This window comes from Lampetra fluviatilis, chromosome 18 (assembly GCF_964198595.1).
Source record: "Lampetra fluviatilis chromosome 18, kcLamFluv1.1, whole genome shotgun sequence".
In the NCBI taxonomy this organism is placed as follows: Eukaryota; Metazoa; Chordata; class Hyperoartia; order Petromyzontiformes; family Petromyzontidae; genus Lampetra; species Lampetra fluviatilis.
Genome location: NC_136292.1, coordinates 9,961,078 through 9,981,416, shown reverse-complemented (window position 1 = coordinate 9,981,416; position 20,339 = coordinate 9,961,078). Strand labels below are relative to the sequence as shown.

The 20,339-nt window shown below is 46.3% G+C and overlaps 1 protein-coding gene across 1 annotated transcript in view; it reads left to right on the top strand.

The window, feature by feature from the left end:
• The first annotated feature begins 12,609 nt into the window (after positions 1–12,609).
• LOC144937214 (5'-3' exonuclease PLD3-like) overlaps positions 12,610–20,339 on the top strand; it is a 35,078-nt gene continuing 27,348 nt past the window's right edge. The window contains exons 1-2 of the mRNA XM_078864569.1: positions 12,610–12,796; positions 17,390–17,456. Coding sequence (XP_078720695.1) covers positions 17,400–17,456 — 57 coding nt within the window. The 5' untranslated portion in view covers positions 12,610–12,796; positions 17,390–17,399. The remainder of the gene's footprint in view (positions 12,797–17,389; positions 17,457–20,339) is intronic.

Below are 20,339 nucleotides of genomic sequence, written 5' to 3'. Positions count from 1 at the left end.
TCTACCTACGCGACTTTACCGAAAGAACCAAAGAGTATGGATTCCTGCAGTCACGAAAGCTTCAAATCAAGATTGATGTGGTGTCGTTTTGCTCTTCCTCCTCTGCTGAAGGAATGCAGACTACAGTGGCTTACTGTGGTCCCTAGTTTGGGTTGTATGGCCACAATCGGACAGTTGTATTTATTTAGCGAATGCTTTTACGTGACTTTCACGGTGAGCACAAGCAGGAGATGTGCACTTTGGCCTGTTAACGTTTTGCTGCCAATGCCTGTTACACCGGTGTCTTCAAAGAATATCAATGTCAAGAGGTGCGATGTTTGTTTCTCAAATGAGATGTTTATTCTGAGCCTCCTCGTTGTGCCGCTGTGTTCCTGCTGAATGAGGTTGACAATTCTAGCACTCGGAAAGGAGTACAGCGTGACAGAGGGGCAGATGAATGCGGTGGATCGGGTATGAGAATTGTGGATTTGCTTAGAGAAGAGGCATTAAATAGGAGTTCAGGGAGAGAAGAAATCCACGTGACTGACCCCATGCTTTCATGGAACCTTTGGCTTCGAAGAATGGACCCGTGACAAAAGTGCGAACGTATTGTAATCGAGCCAGTACCGTCTTACAGAAGGCGTGATCGTATTTTTAGAACGAAGCCTATAAACTGCGTTATCGGCTTAACCACACTCCCACGCCATCACAACGATGATGACATCGCCAGACCACCTCATCACGCCACACTAGCACCTCATCGGCTTAGTAGCACAGCGTAGCGCTAACCGCTACACCCACCGCTCCACAACAACAACAACACACACTCAAGCGTCAGCCAAGGGAGGGAACTCGCCAGAGAAAATGTTTCTCGCAGAGGAGGTGACAAGATACGTTTCAAAGTATATTTTGTTGAGCCAGGTGGGAGCTCAACAGACTGGGGGGATAGTCTTTTTCTGCAAGAGTGACCTGGGTTTCTGTGCAGTGGATTGATCGTGGCTGATGGTGTTATCATTCAAAAAAGTTGGCCGTCTATAATAAGCAACACTCGCCTTCACGTAATACTTTAGAGTGCTGTACTTGCACATCCGTTTGCCAGTCCACTGCTGGATGGAGGCCTCCAGACGCTGCCGTGCAAGGTCGTGGGAGTTAAATGACCATTCTTCACCACGCTGGTCAGTGCAGGCTTGTTTCCTGCAGTGTTCCTGCTGTGTACTTTGTTTTCTAGAGCACAGCAACCAAGATAAACTTTAATTCACTTTCACAAAAATGCATGTCATCTCCGGTTGTCTTACCAAAACAGAAGTTGCCAATTCACTCTCCCGGCACGGTAGTTGCAACAGGTCTCTTAACCCCCCCCCCCCTCTGTCTACTCTGTCGTATCAATGGATACACTACGGGCAGTTTGATTGGCATGTCACGTGCATTTCGATTTAAAGCTTTCGTGACTGCAGGGATTCATCTTCTTGGTTCTTTCGGTAAAGTCACGTAGAAGGGAAATAATAAAATAATAATAATAAAACATAATAAAATAAGATAATTCTCACGACGTTTCGGCCACAACGCAAGCAGCCGTCCTGACGCTGTCTCCCCGACAGACCTGTTTTTCACCTGAGGACGGCTGCTTGCGTTGTGGCCGAAACGTCGTGAGAATTATTTTATTATGTTTTATTTATATTATTTTATTATTTCCCTTCTACGTGACTTTACCGAAAGAACCAAGAAGATGTCACGTGCAGTTAGGTAAAGTGTGGATACTCCCACCTATTTTGATTTGAAGCTTTTGTGACTGCAGGAATCCATTCTCTTTGGTTCTAAAGTCACGTAGCAGTTTTTTTTCTTGCTGTGGTTGTCCCACCTGATGACGATTTCTTGTGTTGCGATCGAAACGTCGTGATCTATTATTTTTCTACCGACGTGACTTTACCGAAACTCCCACATATTCTTCTTGGTTCTCAGGTGAATTCTTCACCTTCACCTGAGGACGGCTGCTTGCGTTGTGGCCGAAACGTCGTGAGAATTATTTTATTATGTTTTATTTTTATTATTTTATTACTTCCCTTCTACGTGACTTTACCGAAAGAACCAAGTAGATGAATCCCTTCAGTCACGAAAGCTTTAAATTGAAATCACCCACATTCTTCTAAGATGCCTTGCCAGCATGGAAGAGTAGGCCAAACACCCCCCCCTCTCCTCCTAGAGTGAACATTTCGAGGTCTACGTTCAGGGCCACCTGCCAGCAGTAGCGTGAGTGAGCAATTGCAGGGCTGCGCCTTCACCGCTGTATGCTCTCATCAATGAAGGCCACTGAGATTTAGAAAAAAAATGTGACCAGAGAGAGTGCGGTGACCCTGAATCACGTGAGTAGTTCAACAACACGTCCAGCATGTTTTGAATTTGCTTTAAAATGTGTAATGCGAGCGTAAACGGCCTCGCGGATATGACGTAACAGGTGGGAGGAGTTGGATCACGTGGGGAGAGAGGAGAGCTTTTAAGGGCAGGAACCGGAAGGGCTGGAGGAGAGTGTGGGAGTAAAGACAGGAGGAGGACACGCAGGGCAGGAGCTGGAAAGTGTCGCGATCGCCACAAGTCGAGACTCGGCACCGTTGGCCAGCGGTGTCCGGGCACGGAGGAGACGGAGAGCCAGCAGCGGGGCTGCACAGAGAGCAGCCGTGGGGCTGCAGGTCGGAGGCAGAGAGGCTGAGTGAAGAGCCAGCAGCAAGTCTGCAGGAGCGACGGCAGCAGTGGGGCTGCCGAGCGGGAGACGGAGGAGACTCTGAGCGAGACGCCGTGCGGGCAAAGTTGTACGAACCACAATAAAGGACAACGGAGACAGACCCAGTGCAATAGTCCTTTATTACAAATGTATGGTGGGAGTTTCTACATCTGGAAATCTGTAGGATTCTTGTGGCCTGATATATCTCAGTGAATGAGTAACCATAAAATTTTGATTTCAAGCTTTCGTGACTGCAGGGATTCATTTTCTTGGTTCTTTCGCTAAAGTCACGTAGAAGGGAAATAATATAATAATAATAATAATTATAAAAAACATAATAAAATACAATTCTCACGACGTTTCGGCCACAACGCACAGCTGCTTGCGTTGTGGCCGAAATGTCTTGAGAATTGTATTTTATTTTTTTGTATTTTTTTTAATTATTTCCCTTCTACGTGACTTTACCGAAAGAACCAAGAACAGTAACCATAACTTCACCTTGTGAGGACCTCTTGAGACACATCGCTTACAAGGCAGATACAATAAGAGAGGTGCGAGGTGGTAGGTAGGCATGGTTTCCACTTTTTCCGGCGTGTTGTTACCCAGACCGGGGAAATTTGGCATCTGTGTTCGGGTGGCAGGGATTTATTTGTATTGAGATCTGGGAGCGATATTTTGTTGAACTTCATTGCCGTACAGTGCACAGTTTGTATAGACTCAGGCTGACTGAGAAATAAACCTGCGTTTGGTCTGTGGAAAAGGTGAACAAAAGCCTGATATGTAGGTTTTGACTGCAGCTAATGTCTATTCCTTTGTTATTGCCATTAAGACCCATTCCAGTTAATAAATAACTATTTTTTTTGCCCGTAAAGGCCACTTAGCTATATAACTCAAAAGCGACCTGGCCACAAATGACGGCTCAACGAAGTGGCTCATCATGTGGAAAGAACCAAGAAAATGAATCCCTGCAGTCACGAAAGCTTGAAATCAAAATTTTATGGTTACTCATTCACCGAGATATATCAGGCCACAAGAATCCTACAGATTTCCAGATGTAGAAACTCCCACCGTACATTTGTAATAAAGGACTATTGCACTGGGTCTGTCTCCGTTGTCCTTTATTGTGGTTCGTACAACTTTGCCCGCACGGCGTCTCGCTCAGAGTCTCCTCCGTCTCCCGCTCGGCAGCCCCACTGCTGCCGTCGCTCCTGCAGACTTGCTGCTGGCTCTTCACTCAGCCTCTCTGCCTCCGACCTGCAGCCCCACGGCTGCTCTCTGTGCAGCCCCGCTGCTGGCTCTCCGTCTCCTCCGTGCCCGGACACCGCTGGCCAACGGTGCCGAGTCTCGACTTGTGGCGATCGCGACACTTTCCAGCTCCTGCCCTGCGTGGCCTCCTCCTGTCTTTACTCCCACACTCTCCTCCAGCCCTTCCGGTTCCTGCCCTTAAAAGCTCTCCTCTCTCCCCACGTGATCCAACTCCTCCCACCTGTTACGTCATATCCGCGAGGCCGTTTACGCTCGCATTACACATTTTAAAGCAAATTCAAAACATGCTGGACGTGTTGTTGAACTACTCACGTGATTCAGGGTCACCGCACTCTCTCTGGTCACATTTTTTTTCTAAATCTCAGTGGCCTTCATTGATGAGAGCATACAGCGGTGAAGGCGCAGCCCTGCAATTGCTCACTCACGCTACTGCTGGCAGGTGGCCCTCAACGTAGACCTCGAAATGTTCACTCTAGGAGGAGAGGGGGGGGGTGTTTGGCCTACTCTTCCATGCTGGCAAGGCATCTTAGAAGAATGTGGGAGATTTCAATTTAAAGCTTTCGTGACTGAAGGGATTCATCTACTTGGTTCTTTCGGTAAAGTCACGTAGAAGGGAAGTAATAAAATAATAAAAATAAAACATAATAAAATAATTCTCACGACGTTTCGGCCACAACGCAAGCAGCCGTCCTCAGGTGAAGGTGAAGAATTCACCTGAGAACCAAGAAGAATATGTGGGAGTTTCGGTAAAGTCACGTCGGTAGAAAAATAATAGATCACGACGTTTCGATCGCAACACAAGAAATCGTCATCAGGTGGGACAACCACAGCAAGAAAAAAAACTGCTACGTGACTTTAGAACCAAAGAGAATAGATTCCTGCAGTCACAAAAGCTTCAAATCAAAATAGGTGGGAGTATCCACACTTTACCTAACTGCACGTGACATCTTCTTGGTTCTTTCGGTAAAGTCACGTAGAAGGGAAATAATAAAATAATATAAATAAAACATAATAAAATACAATTCTCACGACGTTTCGGCCACAACGCACAGCTGCTTGCGTTGTGGCCGAAATGTCTTGAGAATTGTATTTTATTTTTTTGTATTTTTTTTTATTATTTCCCTTCTACGTGACTTTACCGAAAGAACCAAGAACAGTAACCATAACTTCACCTTGTGAGGACCTCTTGAGACACATCGCTTACAAGGCAGATACAATAAGAGAGGTGCGAGGTGGTAGGTAGGCATGGTTTCCACTTTTTCCGGCGTGTTGTTACCCAGACCGGGGAAATTTGGCATCTGTGTTCGGGTGGCAGGGATTTATTTGTATTGAGATCTGGGAGCGATATTTTGTTGAACTTCATTGCCGTACAGTGCACAGTTTGTATAGACTCAGGCTGACTGAGAAATAAACCTGCGTTTGGTCTGTGGAAAAGGTGAACAAAAGCCTGATATGTAGGTTTTGACTGCAGCTAATGTCTATTCCTTTGTTATTGCCATTAAGACCCATTCCAGTTAATAAATAACTATTTTTTTTGCCCGTAAAGGCCACTTAGCTATATAACTCAAAAGCGACCTGGCCACAAATGACGGCTCAACGAAGTGGCTCATCATGTGGAAATTGATAACAGCCAAATACTTTAAAACGCGTTTTGATTCTAAATGTGGAGGGAAAACCCGGAGGACCCGGAGAAAATCCATGCGACAAGAGGGAGAATATGCAAATTCAAAGTTTATAGGCGTCAAGGTCGGGGTTGAACCCACGACCTCCTGTATACGAGGCGATGTAGTTAACATCTAGCCACCGGGGCACCCATGTATAAGCGCCTGGTTCTATGCTTTAAGCTTGCATATTAAAAACAGAATATAATAAAACTGGGCCACCAATGATTAAATCACCCAGAATGTGTCCAATGTCGTAAAGATTGGGAAGCTGAGCAGTCTTAGTTGGGCCACTACCCTGTTTATCAGGTGTTATAGGCTCCGGGGCTATGTTGTGGGCAGCAGAGATCAGGACGGCAACATTTGTTTTGTACTTCACCTTCTATGCCCCACGCCTATGCTCCCTGCTTTCACCAGCCCGCATTACCCAGTGTGGTGAGGTATGGTCAAGTAACCCCCCATGAACTTCCTTCGCACCGTACGTAGCCAACCGTGCTCATCGGAGGTGCGGGGGAAGGACAACAAACTAAACACAAGAAGCAGTTCTAAAGACATGAGTTTTAAATCCAGATGTAAAAGTTGCGTAGCTCCAGTGGCTTCCTAATATCGGAAGGAAGAGCGTTCCAGACGGCCATGACCCACGGTGTATGGGGCAGCCCTCACCGAGCAGTGGATTGATAAAGGGCTGTATGTGTAAAATCTAAACACCGTAGCAGCCTGTGGCAACTAAAGCTTGTTGCTTGGGGCACACACACACACATTCACGTGGTGTTTATATTGTACTCAGGAATGCACTGCAAGAGTCAGCTGTTGTACAACACACGGAAGCCCAGTTCGAGATGTGGTAAATAGCAAAACAGCCGAGGGTAAACACCGACATTTTCACACGCGTGCTTTCACGTGATAAACTTGGGGTTTTACGTATCTGTTGACCACAACGTCTGGCAAGAACAAGGCAGGCCTAGGTTTGGAATCCGCCCACTGACACACTTAACTGCTGCACAATGCACTTACGTTTTTCTTTAGTATGGTGTTTGGGGGAAAAAAGTCAGCAACAGCAGGTTGCAAATGTATTTTGATGTTCTGGAAATAATAAAATATTATATTATTATTTTATTATATGGTTTATTTTTATTACTTTATTATTTCCATTCTACGCGACTTTACCGAAAGAACCAAGAAGATGAATCCTGCAGTCATGAAAGCTTTAAAACGAAAAATATTTTGATGTTGTAAGACAGAGTACCATTTCATGACCCCTCCCCTACTACAGACAGGTTACTCGCTTGAATGGTGGTCAAATCCTGGCGACATCGATCATTTATCGCCTCCATCCGATGCGGGAAGGACCCTCCTCTCGCCAAAACCAAGGAAATCAATGCGCGCATTAGAGAATCCCATAATGTTGGAAAGACATTCTACGGCATCTGGGGTAGCCTGAGTGGAGTTCGGCTTGCCCCGCCATAATACGTGTGTTGCATTTGACGATCATCGGTGACTTTAGGGGCCGTCCATAAATGACGTCACGCGATTTTGGACGATTTTTGACCCCCCCCCTTCGTCACACGGCGTCACAAAAAGGCAGACCCCCCCCCCCCACCAAAAAAAATAAAACATCCTTTGAATCGCTTTTAACTATTGTCATTGTAGTGCGTATTTAATGTGGCGCTGCACTCTGATGTTGTAGGAGAAACAATTTATTGTGACGTCATTTATGGACGGCCCCTTATGCCCGATGGTTTTCACCGAATCGCATTCGCAGTTTTGGGCGATTCCTTGATCTAGAAAGTTCAAGTTCATTTATTAGGTATAGCCCTGCGAGCCATTCGGCTCTTGAATCGGGTGCAACTGCAAAAAAAAAACATGAACAAGAAAACATCTTATAGTGACTATGTGCAAACAGAAAATCCAAGGAAAGACAGCAAAATATTGCAGAAAAAGCACCGTACACCAACAGTGTGCAAAAATCCCAGTGGGATGCAAGTCAAACAACAACAACCACAAGACAACTTAGATTAAGGCCATCAGTCTAACTCTGTACTACAACAAACAAACATGGCCAAACCAAAAAACTTTTCGAAAATCACTAAAATAAAGCCATAAAAGCAATGAAACAGTGATCATAGGAACTGTGACGGAAATTTCACAATAAACGACATAAACAACATGTACTACCAAACTCTGCAGCCATAGCTGGCTGCATGAGTCACTCCACAACAGTAGGAGCATCAGTCGCAGTATCAATATTTTTCAATGCACCTTTAAGATCAGCACACTAAATCAAAACACAGATCATACTTTGCAGCGATCATCCGGAGCGAAACATTTTATTTTAGGCCACTGAATTGCAGTGGCAGCTATGGGTGTACAACTCCTCTAGAGCAGTTACAATTTATGGAGGGAATATCCTCACACCGTCTCCCGTGCGTTGTTGTTGGGATGCGGTTGAGTGCCGTCCCCATCGTCATCGTAGCGGCAGCAGCAGCAGAGAGAAGCCACGGGGCTCTTCTTTCGTCAAATCGTCAGCGTTTGGTTTGGCAAATCGACGTTTCTCCCACGTCTCACGCCATTACGTGGCAGGGTCGTTATTGGGCTGAAATATACTACATCGTAAATACCCAGTAAAAGATGAAACGTTGGGCCGACGGTTCCAACCGCATGCCAACGTTAACCCAGCGTTGATATGTGTACTGGGTACTATATAGTATTATGGCGGCGGCTTAGGGAGTGCCTGATGCCACTCCTAAAGCCCGTCAATCCGGTTGCACTGGATCGTTGCGGGCCAACTGACTGGGAACACAGCTCCTTTCAAATTCTTAGTTTTTTTTCGGTAAAGTCACGTAGGTAAAAAAATTAATAAAAGTAAAATAAAAATCACGACGTTTCGGAGGCAACACAAGCTTCAGTCTTCAGGTGGAACCGTCACAGCACGATAACTGTATCAAGTAAGATAAATTCCAAGAAAACAGTCCTTGTAAAGCGATGGGTATTAATTACCTTGTTATCTCGGCATCTCTTGAGGAAGGCCAGCGTCTCGAGAAGCTGTGACTTCTTGTCTCGTTGTCTGTTAAAAACTCTAGCAGATAGGTGGAATTCCTCCCCGTAGAAGGTATTTAATTCTAGATTTGAAGATTTCGTGACTGCAAGGATTCATATTCTTTGTTTTTTTTCGGTAAAGTCACGTAGGTAAAAAATTACAATTAATAAAAGTAAAATAAAAAAATAAAATAAAAATCACGACGTTTCGGAGGCAACACAAGCTCCTTTCAAGACTGGGGATTCGCACCAGAAGTGGCTGTCGCCAGACTCCACAACGGCCGTGATGTGAAGGGTTCGGACGTGGGGCTTCTCGAACCTGTCGCATGCTCTGGTTGATGTTTCTGACGTCACTGTGCCCTCACGTGGATTCTCGCGCAGAAGTGTCGCAGCAGTTGCAATGTTGCCAGGGTTTTGTGTTTTGCGTTGACTTGTCCATTCGTAGGACAACTTCATACTGGTAGGAACCTCCTGGTTACACCAGCCCACAGGGGATTATTGTGTCCGTCCGTCTGTCGTGCATCAAAAAAATGGGAGGGGTGGGGCTGGGTGGAGAGGGGCTGGTCACCCCGTGGTGCCCTTATAAAACTCAACGTTTAACCTACTCACGCCGGCTTGTGCCCGCCCTCACAGTCGGGCATATTTGCGGAATACACCACGCCGCCGTTGACCCTGGCCATTGACCGAGCAACCCAACGTTCCTACCAGCTCCCTCCGCAGGAATGTTGTTTGGCTGCTACAGTTTTCCACATTATGAGCCATTTCGTTGAAGCTATCGTATGATGATAATTGGTTTTTTACCCTTCTATCTGGCAACAAAACTGACACCTTTTTACAAGGAGTCATGTTTGCATAGACCACAATACCTGCAGTCATAATACAAACAAAAGAACATAACTCTGATAATGTGCACTGTCCTTGAAGTTGATTGGTCCACACCCGAGACAGCTTTCCTTAGAGCCTAGTCTCACATGGGTTGGACCAGATGACGCCAAAAGGCGCACAACTCAAAGACAATGCACCATCAGAGTATGAGAGCTCGGGGCAAGCATCTACACTATGGGAACCTCATTTGCCAGTAAACATATGATAATTGTTTTTTTACCCTTCTATCTGGCAGCAAAACTGACACCTTTTTACAAGGAGTCATGTTTGCATAGACCACAATACCTGCAGTCATAATACAAACAAAAGAACATAACTCTGATAATGTGCACTGTCCTTGAAGTTGATTGGTCCACACCTGAGACAGCTTTCCTTAGAGCCTAGTCTCACATGGGTTGGACCAGATGACGCCAAAAGGCGCACAAAAGGCGCGTATTATGACTGCAGGTATTGTGGTCTATGCAAACATGACTCCTTGTAAAAAGGTGTCAGTTTTGTTGCCAGATAGAAGGTAAAAAAAACCAAGTGAAGCGAAAACTTGTCTCCAATAAATTATATAACGAGAGTTTGGCGAGATACCCTGTATGTACACACAGTAACATGGGGCACAGCTCAGGATAGTTAGTCGTCGACCGCTCAGTTGGCCTTAGGGGCCGTCCATAAATGACGTCACGCGATTTTGGACGATTTTTGACCCCCCCGCCCACTTCGTCACACGACGTCACAAAAAGTCAGACCCCCCTCAAATATGACGTTACAAAGCTCTCCCCCCCCAAAAAAAAAATCGCTTTAAACATTGTAGTGCGTATTTAATGTGGCGCTATACTCTGATGTCGTAGGAGAAAACTATTATTAAAAAGTTTATTTAATTAAGTAGAACGTGTTGTCGAAATGTATTTAAAGTTGCGCATTTTGATGTGACGTCACATTTCTCAAACCCCCCTCCCTCTCTCGTCACACATCGTCACAAATGTCTGAGCCCCCCCTAGGTGCGTGACGTCGTTTATGGACGGCCCCTTACCTGTTAAAATAAAAAAGTTTTTTTCGTCAGTTTATAGCACCACCTCCTTCGCCATGTCTGCCATAAACATGGCTATTCGTTGTGCCATCTTGGTTCCTTCATAGCAGATATATTAAGTGCTATGAAAAGAAGGGCCATTGCCCCAAAATGCCACGTAAGGCCACAGTGTTATTGGCGAATGTGTTGAGTGAAGAAAAGTGGGTTATCAAGTCATTTTAATAATTGGCTGCAGCTGGGAGCATCTAATGGAAATCTCTTGAATAAATATGGACAGAGCAAAATGTATGTATGTTGAACTTCTTTCACAATGTACGTAGCCAAACGTGCTAAATGGAAGCAAAGCCACGACTACCGACATTTTCGAGAAGGGACATGGCACATGCAATGCAATCCTATTAACCGTAACTATTTTTCCTTTTAAGGCCACAGTGTCATTGACGAATGTGTCGAGTTTTTTTTATTGTGCATGTGCACCACTGCCAATGCAACAGCAGCGTCACCAAATAATGTATCTGCCTCCCACAGGCACAGATTATCGCTGCCTTCCACCAATCACCTGCGCCCCCCCACTCACCCTCTCCCCCTTTCAGCCCCCCCCCTTCTTCCTTCTCTAGCTCCGCCTACTTACCATTGGGTTGGGCCCACCACAACTCTTTATAAACTTCTAGATTTAAAGCTTTCGTGACCGCAAGGATTCATACTCTTAGGTTTTTTCGGAAAAGTCAAGTAGGTAAAACATAAAATTAAAAATTACTAAAAGTAATAATATAAATAAAATAATAAATCACGACGTTTCGGAGGCAACACAAGTCTCCGTCATCAGGTGGGACCGTCACAGCTAGATTTGCTGTATAAAGTAAGGCAGAGATTCAAAGATACACGTTCTTAAATACAAGTTAAGGGGGGAGGAGGGAGGGAGGGGCTTATCATGAATGTGGTGGTCAATGAAAGGAACGTATTGGGAGGGGGGGCTAAAAGAGAGTGAATGTGGAATTGTTGGACCTGTTGGTGCACATGCTAGAAGAGAACGAAAATGCCCACGTCGTGATTTGTCTTATTTTTTTTCTAACTACGTGACTTTACCGAAAGAACCACAGAGTATGGTTATCACGTAATTCACTGTTTATGGGCAACACAGATTGAAATCGGAAACCACTAAAGTGATGCCACTTCTAGTGGTACTAACAAGTGAAAGATGGTACATGCTACATTTAGGTGGTAGTAAATTCCTCCTCTGACCCATGGGCGAATGCTGACCCACCAAATTCATGCTCTGACCCATAGGCTAATGCTGGCCAACCAAATTCATGTTCTGACCCATGGACTAATGCTGACCAACCAAATGCATGCTCTGACCCATGGACTAATGCTGGCCAACCAAATTCATGCTCTGACCCATAGGCTAATGCTGGCCAACCAAATTCATGTTCTGACCCATGGACTAATGCTGACCAACCAAATGCATGCTCTGACCCATGGACTAATGCTGGTCAACCAAATTCATGCTCTGACCCATGGACTAATGCTGGCCAACCAAATTCATGCTCTGACCCATGGACTAATGCTGACCAACCAAATTCATGTTCTGACCCATGGACTAATGCTGACCAACCAAATTCATGCTCTGACCCATGGACTAATGCTGGCCAACCAAATGCATGCTCTGGCCCATGGACTAATGCTGGTCAACCAAATTCATGCTCTGACCCATGGACTAATGCTGGTCAACCAAATTCATGCTCTGACCCATGGACTAATGCTGGCCAACCAAATTCATGCTCTGACCCATGGACTAATACTGACCAACCAAATTCATGCTCTGACCCATAGGCTAATGCTGACCAACCAAATTCATGCTCTGACCCATAGACTAATGCTGACCAATCAAATTAATGCTCTGAACCATTGACTAATGCTGACCAATCAAATTAATGCTCTGACCCATGGACTAATACTGACCAACCAAATCCCCGCTCTGACCCACCGATTTCACCGCAGTGAATTATAGCCGCGGCGTCACCGATGACGCGGCTCAGACAACATCGTTCCATTGGCCCAGACGCGAGAACAAAACAGGGCTGCATCAGCAGCTGCAGCAACAGCGGAGGGCACACGGCTCGGCCTCGCTCTCTCTCTCTGTGTGTTTGTGTCTGTAGCGTTTCGTAAACGTCTCTTCCCTGCTCTTCATTTTCTTCATTCTCCACGTTCGGAGCCGCGCACTGCCCGTGTAGGGTAAGCCACACACACACACACACGCGCGTGCCTAGACACCGGTTCATTTGATACTAACGGGTTGACTTGCTTGTTGAGTACCACTGCTGCTACTGCTGCTGTACCGAGATGTTCGTCCAGGGCTTCTCTCCGTACGCGCGCGCGTTTAAAGCCCCATGATAGTCGAACGAGCTCGACTCAAGCGAAGGGTGCCGTGGCGACTGCTTACTGCTGCTACTGCTGCTGTTGCTATTACTGCTGCTACTGCTGAGTGTGCTTTGGGTGCGTTGTAGTGGGGAGCGGTGGCGCTGCGGTGGCGCTGCTGCTGGCGGGCTCGGCCCCAACAACGATCGGCGGGGCCCACTCGCGATCTTCGGGGAGACAAAGGCGGCCGGGGGGGGGTTTGGCCCCCCCCCCCCACCCACACAGACCTCGTGTGTGTGCCTGCCGTGCCGACCTTAATAGGTGCTCGCTGACGGCACTTTTCCCCGACAGTCTGTTAAGGCCACACCGGGGGTGAATATGTGTCTCATTGTGTAAACATCGCTTCTAGCGGCGTGGTGGCAGTGCCGACTACTCTGTTAAGGCTGCTGTGTTATAAGGGTCATTCCCCGAAACGTCGCCTACTATACCCCCCCTCCCCCCATTGAAGGTAGCGTTATTGACTTTATTTAGATTCCCTTCTGTGTGTTTAGGGGCCGTCGATTTATTTCAACGTCTTTGTTTGGGGGGGGGCAGAGGAGGGATCGCCACGGTTTTGGGGAAGGCATTCATCCAGCAGTGGATCGATCATTGCTCGTGCATTGATTGGCGATCGGTCGACGGTGTATTTGCCCCATGGATGGACTCGTCCCCTCCATACGACTGTGGAGTTTCCAGGCGGTGAGCGCAGCCTGGACATGGCAATGTCACTCCACTCGAGTTGGTACAGTGTTATATTTTTAGGCTACAGTTACACGCAACATCAAACCTGTCTACCCCTTATCAGTGCCCCGACATTATTACAGACAAACTCAGAGCTTATTGCTCACCCCGTGCCCCTTATACTGCGCCTCCTACAAACAAAGTCCCATCATCACAAGGAAGAAACACAAACAAATACGACTGGGTTGGTTGTTGCCTGTGATTGAAACGACTGTATGGAACTAAAACTAAAAACTCCGTTTCCCTGTACAAGATTACGTAGTTGAACCGTATGGGTTGACAGGTGTTGGTATAGTGTAGTGTATAGTGGGGTAGTGTATAGTGTAGTGTATAGTAGGGTAGTGTATAGTGTAGTGTATAGTAGGGTAGTGTATAGTAGGGTAGTGTATAGTGTAGTGTATAGCAAACCTGTCAACCACTTATCAGTGCCCTACCTTATTACAGACCAAGTCAGACCTTATTGGTCACCCCGTGCCCTTATAAATCCCAAAGTTCATCCTACAAAGTCCCATCATCACAAGAGAGAAACACAATTTTTTCTTTGTTTATTTGGAACCTGAAAACTTAATTTGCCTGTACAAGATTACGGAGTTGAACCGTATGGGTTGACAGGTGTTGGTATAGTAGTGTGGTGTATAGTGTAGTGTATAGCATACGTGTCAACCCCTTATCAGTGCCCTACCTTATTACAGATTGGTCTACAAAGTCCCATCATCACAAGGGAGAAACACAATTGTTTTTGTTTCTTTTTTTGGAACCTGAAAACTCAAATTCCGTGTACAAGAATGACACGCGGATTTGCCAGGACCATGCAGTCGACACTACTGCACTACTGTAGGAGCCTGTGGCTTTATGGAAGCGGTCGTCATCCAGCAGTGGACAGAGCACGGACTCTCTTATCGCCTTGCCGAATGCCAAAGAGGAGGAAGCGTCGCGTTTCAAATGGCCACTCGGTGTTTGGGTTTTTTGTAAACGCTCTGTTCAGGAAGGCCGCCCCGTCCTGCTCCCCCTTCTTGGTTGTTGGTTGCTTGACCATACTTCACCACTCTGGTCAATTGGTGTGGGGGGGGGGTGTTGGTGAAGGAGGGTTGGACTGGAGGGGGGGGGGTTCAGACATCACCGTCGCCACTGATGTTAGTCGCTGGGAATTGAACTGGGGGCCCCATAACAGCGCTAACCACTAGCGCCACCGCTCTGTTGTCCCTGCCGTATACAACGCATTGCTACGTCTTTGTGTGTTAGCGTGGTAATAATCGCGTCGTTTACACACACGTGGTCTTACACGGCACAGATGGGTACACGTACGTACTATGTGTATATATAGTACTGCACAGTATACAACATTACTGCAGCTACAAATATGTGTGCGTGGCATGCGGTTAACATATACCGGCCCAATAGGATGACACAATGAGTGTACACTACAATGTACACGTCTGGGGTACAAAGTCGTATACGATACTCGTGGGAGACAAAGATCCCCCATGTAGCCTCAACAGACTGTAGGGGCAAGTGCTGTTAGCGAGCACCGATGAGGGGTGGGTGGCCAGCAACCACGCCCGGCCGCCTTTGTCTCCCCAGGGGCGATGCTTGCTACACACCGCAGCAGGTACTCATTTGAGGCCGAGTCGACCTAGGGGAGGCCCAGGACCGGTTCAGGTGTTCAACGCTGTTGTAGTTGGCCGTGAGCGGGAATCGAACCCGGGTGGCCAGGTTCGTGGCGCTACGCTACCCACTACACTACCGCACCCCACGTGGTGTCATAGTGCACGTGGCAGTACATTTACAGCAGAGTTATACGGTACATGCGGTATTATAATAGACCTGGTGTGGTTTATTTTTTAAACGTATGGTTATTAATAGTACTTGTTTATCAGTTGCATGGAAGGCTTCATATTTGGTTGGATATAATTCTAAATATACTACAGTGGAGATATCATAGTGACAAAAAGGATGCAAGCTGAGAAAGTTGGACTTATGTCAGTGTTGTCATAGCTCGGGTTTTCTCTATTTACATATTAAACACTGCCACCTACATTGTAAATGCAATTTGCATAAATGTTAGTCTATCATCAGAAAGCAAGCAGCTTACGATGTTGTTTTAGACTGAAGGACGTATTAAAGAAGGCTGCAAAGTTGGGCTCACATGAGTGAGACATAAGTAACCCTCACATACCTGTCAACCCCTTTCAGACCTTACTGGTCACCCCGTGGTGCCCCTTATACATTTCAACGCTCATCCGATAAAGACCCATCACAAGCGAGACACACAAACAAATCGACAAAAAACTCTTAGGTTTTTTCGGTAAAGTCACGTAGGTAAAAAAATAAAATTAAGATTAATAAAGGTAATAATATAAATAAAATAATAAATCACGACGTTTCGGAGGCAACACAAGTCTCCTTCATCAGGTGGGACCGTCACAGCTAGAGTTAATGTATCACTTGATACATTAAATCTAGCTGTATTTTATTTTATTTCTATTATTACTTTTATTAATTTTATTTTTTTACCTACGTGACTTTACCGAAAAAACCTAAGAGTTTTTTGTCGATTTGTTTGTGTGTCTCGCTTGTGATGGGTCTTTATCGTATGAATCCTTGCAGTCACGAAAGCTTCAAATCTAAAATCGACAAAAACATGTTGCCCGTATGGACCTGAAAACTCAACTTCCCTGTACAAGAATGCGTGTAAACCGTATGGGTTGACAGATGTGCGCTCAACGAGTGCACGAAACAAATGGGAACTTGTCAATATATATTGTACTGCAAAACGACACATGGGGGTGGGAGCACAGTGGTTAGCACACTGCACATCTGAACCTTATGGCGGTACCCCAGTATAATGTCCGTGATGCAGTCATTTTGAGTCTATTGATGGTCGGCGATGTGGCAATCGACTCATCTCGACGAGCTGTACACGATGCACCACCACGGTGCGTTCAGGGTTTCAGCACAATCGTCCTTGCTGCGTTTCGACATCGCGGAGTGTGGCACTGATGTCGGATCGATTGGTGCCCCAGTCGCGGAGTTAAGTACAACCCCTGGACAAAATAGTGTCCCAGAAATAAAATATTGAATTGTCTCGGCCCATGTTGTGTTATTTGGTACCTCGGGGTACCGCCATAAGGATCAATTGATGAACCATTTGATCTAAGTTCGATTCGTGGCCATGGCCAGCATCGCTCGCGACCGCCAACAGACAACTGACACGCTTGTTTATAATTTTACATGTTTAGCAATGCATCAGTTCATTGATTCATCATTGATGACTAAGATATACCACGGTTATGGTGTGAATCGTTACACCCGCAAGTCCTGAGATGTGATTTATTCAAAGTTGTTTATGAATAAATAAAAATGCCTGATTGGCATTAGTATATTCCTGTTTAACGAGTGCTATTGACATAATTACACAAGCCGACTGCTGTTGATGCTGTGGCAATGCTGCGTGACATCACTCTCGTTTGTTTTCACGTTCTGACCCGCCCCAACTGGACATCTGTGTAAAAGAGCTGAATTAGCTCATCGGATTCCACCAGTATACATTTTTTTTTATGATATTGATTAAAAAAACGCGTGAAGGTTAATGCCACGCACTGGGTCGGAGGAAGAGATTGCCCCACGTGTTATTCATCATCAGCACATACAATTATTCACACACTGCTACTGTTGTTGTCGTCCTGACAGGCTATTCACAATGACTCACATCAGCGTTGTGCCGTTGAGCCCTCCGGAGATAACCGCATGCTCAAAGGTAAGAGGATGATGGGACCTTGGATGGGTTTCGTCTTCAACTGGTGTGTGTGGGGAGCGGTGGTGCAGCGGTTAGCGCGCTGCGCGACGAACATGGGAGGCCCGGGTTCGATTCCCGCTAGCAATAACAGCAGTGGCGATTATTTGAACCGGTCCTGGGCCTCCCCTAGGTCGACTCGGCCTCAAATGAGTACCTGGTGCGGTGTGGAGTAAACATCGCCACTGGGGAGACAAAGGTGGCCGGGTGTGGTGTTTGCCAGCACCACCTCGTGTGCCGTGCCGGCCTTCATAGGTGCTCGCTAACAGCACTTGCCCCAACAGTCTGTTAGGGCTACACGGGGAATCTATCTTTGTTTATAACAAAGATATTGCGATTACAATTTTTTGTTTATAACAAAGATACAGATTTGCATCACGTGCAGGGTTAGATTAAGTCCGATGCTTCAGTTCCCTCTTGTTTTCCTTGGGACAGTACAAATAAATCAAACTAAATATGAGTTGTTTTTAATATAACAATAAACAAAATTTAGTACCGTTTCTGTTTAAACAATGGTACAACTTCCCCATGGTTCACCCATCATCAATCCACTCATCTCATTCCCATCTTCGTTTATTCCACGCATCACCACCACCACCACCACCTCATTCTACACACACCCACATCCCATCCACTCATCTCGTTTCATCTCGCCAAACCATCTTGTACCACAGTTCGCTCACTGTCCATCGACTTGTTTAAGGCGCTATATAAATGTATGAGAAGATCAGATGAAGTAAACACATAGGGTCTACGTTAGGTCTGAACGATTTGGTGGAAAATATCTAATTGCGATTGTATTTTTTTAAATCAAGCTTCAGTTCAATATTCACTGTGTAATCGATTTAAAAGATGTGTCGTGTCATCGGTGGAGGCCACATGGAGTGCCAGCCTCTGGCGGTTAGGGGGTGAGCGCACCAGGGACGGCGCAGGGGTTGACCAGGGGCCATGGCTCTCCAGGTTCACCTGGAGTGTCATGGCTCTCCAGGTGAACCTGGAGCCATGGCACTCCAGGTGAACCTGGAGCCATGCCACTCCAGGTGAACCCGGAGGAGGCCTGGTGGCCTGGAGGTTCCGGGCAAAGGGCCCCAAGGAGGGGGCTGGGGGGACCACGGGACCAGGTTCCTCTTGAAGGCTCGAAGGGAGGCGTGGCCAGGGGCGGAGGAAGCCCCGGGACTGGCAATATGAGCCGGACCCCTGGACGGGTCCGGCAGCTGTTGCAAGTCTGAAGGCAGAAGCCGTCACCCGGAGAAGTCCTGCCCGACTAGAGGACCCAGACCCGAGCCAGGGTCCGGTCCGGGATAGCCACCCCGTGTGAGCTAGGGTGAGCTAGGGTTAGCTAGGGTTAGCTAGGGTGAGCTAAGGTTAGCTAGGTTGAGCTAGGGTTAGCTAGCCTGTGTGAGCGAGGGTGAGCTAGGGTGAGCTTGGGTGAGTTGGCCTGTGTGGGCTAGGGTGGATTAGGGTGGGCTAGGGTGGGCTAGGGTGAGCTAGGGTGGGCTGGGCTGTGTGGGCTAGGGTGATCTAGGGTTAGCTGGCCTGTGGGGGCTAGGGTGAGCTATGGTGAGCTAGGGTGAGCTAGGGTGAGCTAGGGTTAGCTAGGGTGAGCTAGGGTTAGCTAGGGTGAGCTAGGGTGAGCTAGGGTGAGCTAGGGTGAGCTAGGGTTAGCTAGGGTGAGCTAGGGTGAGCTAGGGTGAGCTGGCCTGTGTGAGCTAGGGTGAGCTAGGGTGAGCTGGTCTGTGTGGGCTAGGGTGAGCTAGGGTGAGCGAGGGTGAGCATGCCTGGAGGAGATGCCTCCCTGGGGTAGCTGGTGAAGGGGCAGTTAGACCCCTTCGTGTTTTAGGGCTTATCGTCAATAAACGTGTTGCCTCCAAGAAAGTCTCTGCCTCCCTCGTGCGAACCACTGCACATGTGATGGAGCATTGCCACATGATGCCATCAATATTAACGTCTCTATATATTCTAATGCAAGGATGAGAACTTAAAAGATATGAATTGCTTCCAACGTGAATTTATAAAAAAAAAAATTGAAATAGAACAATCAAACATACAACAATTGTTAATATTCTTGGTTCTTTCGGTAAAGTCACGTAGAAGGGAAATAATAAAATAATATAAATATAAAACAATAATAAACATTTATTATTTCCCTTCTACGTGACTTTACCGAAAGAACCAAGAATATGTATCCCTGCAGTCACGAAAGCTTTAAATCAAAACAATTGTTAAGTTAAATAAATAAAGTTATAATAATATTTAAAATTTAAACAATTCCCATAAAGTAATAGGACTTTTAAAATCGCAAAAAATCGCAGCCTTTGCGATTTGCTAATTGCGATTTCGATTTGAAATCGATTAATCGTTCAGCCCTAGTCTACGTCATGACCAGTCGGCAACTGTTTGAAACAAACCAGCTGATTTTATAGGCTAAGGGTGATGTCATCTCGTTCTCTGTCACGTGGCTGCATCGTCCTATAGCATTAACAACTCATTATGCACTCGATTGGAGGTGTGCTGTTTCTCCACAGAGCAATACTAAACGTTTAAGTCTACTCGCCCATTGGCTTATTATTATTAACCAGCAACATTTCGATTTAAAGCTTTCGTGACTGCAGGGATTCATCTTCTTGGTTCTTTCGGTAAAGTCACGTAGAAGGGAAGTAATAAAATAATAAAAATAAAACATAATAAAACAATTCTCACGACGTTTCGGCCACAACGCAAGCAGCCATCCTCAGGCGAAGAATGAAACACCCCAAGCTTGGAGCGTATATTTAAGCTGGGTTAGAGGGGGGGAGGTGGGAAGAAGAGCGCCTAAACAAAATAATTTGCATATCAAGAGGAATTCAG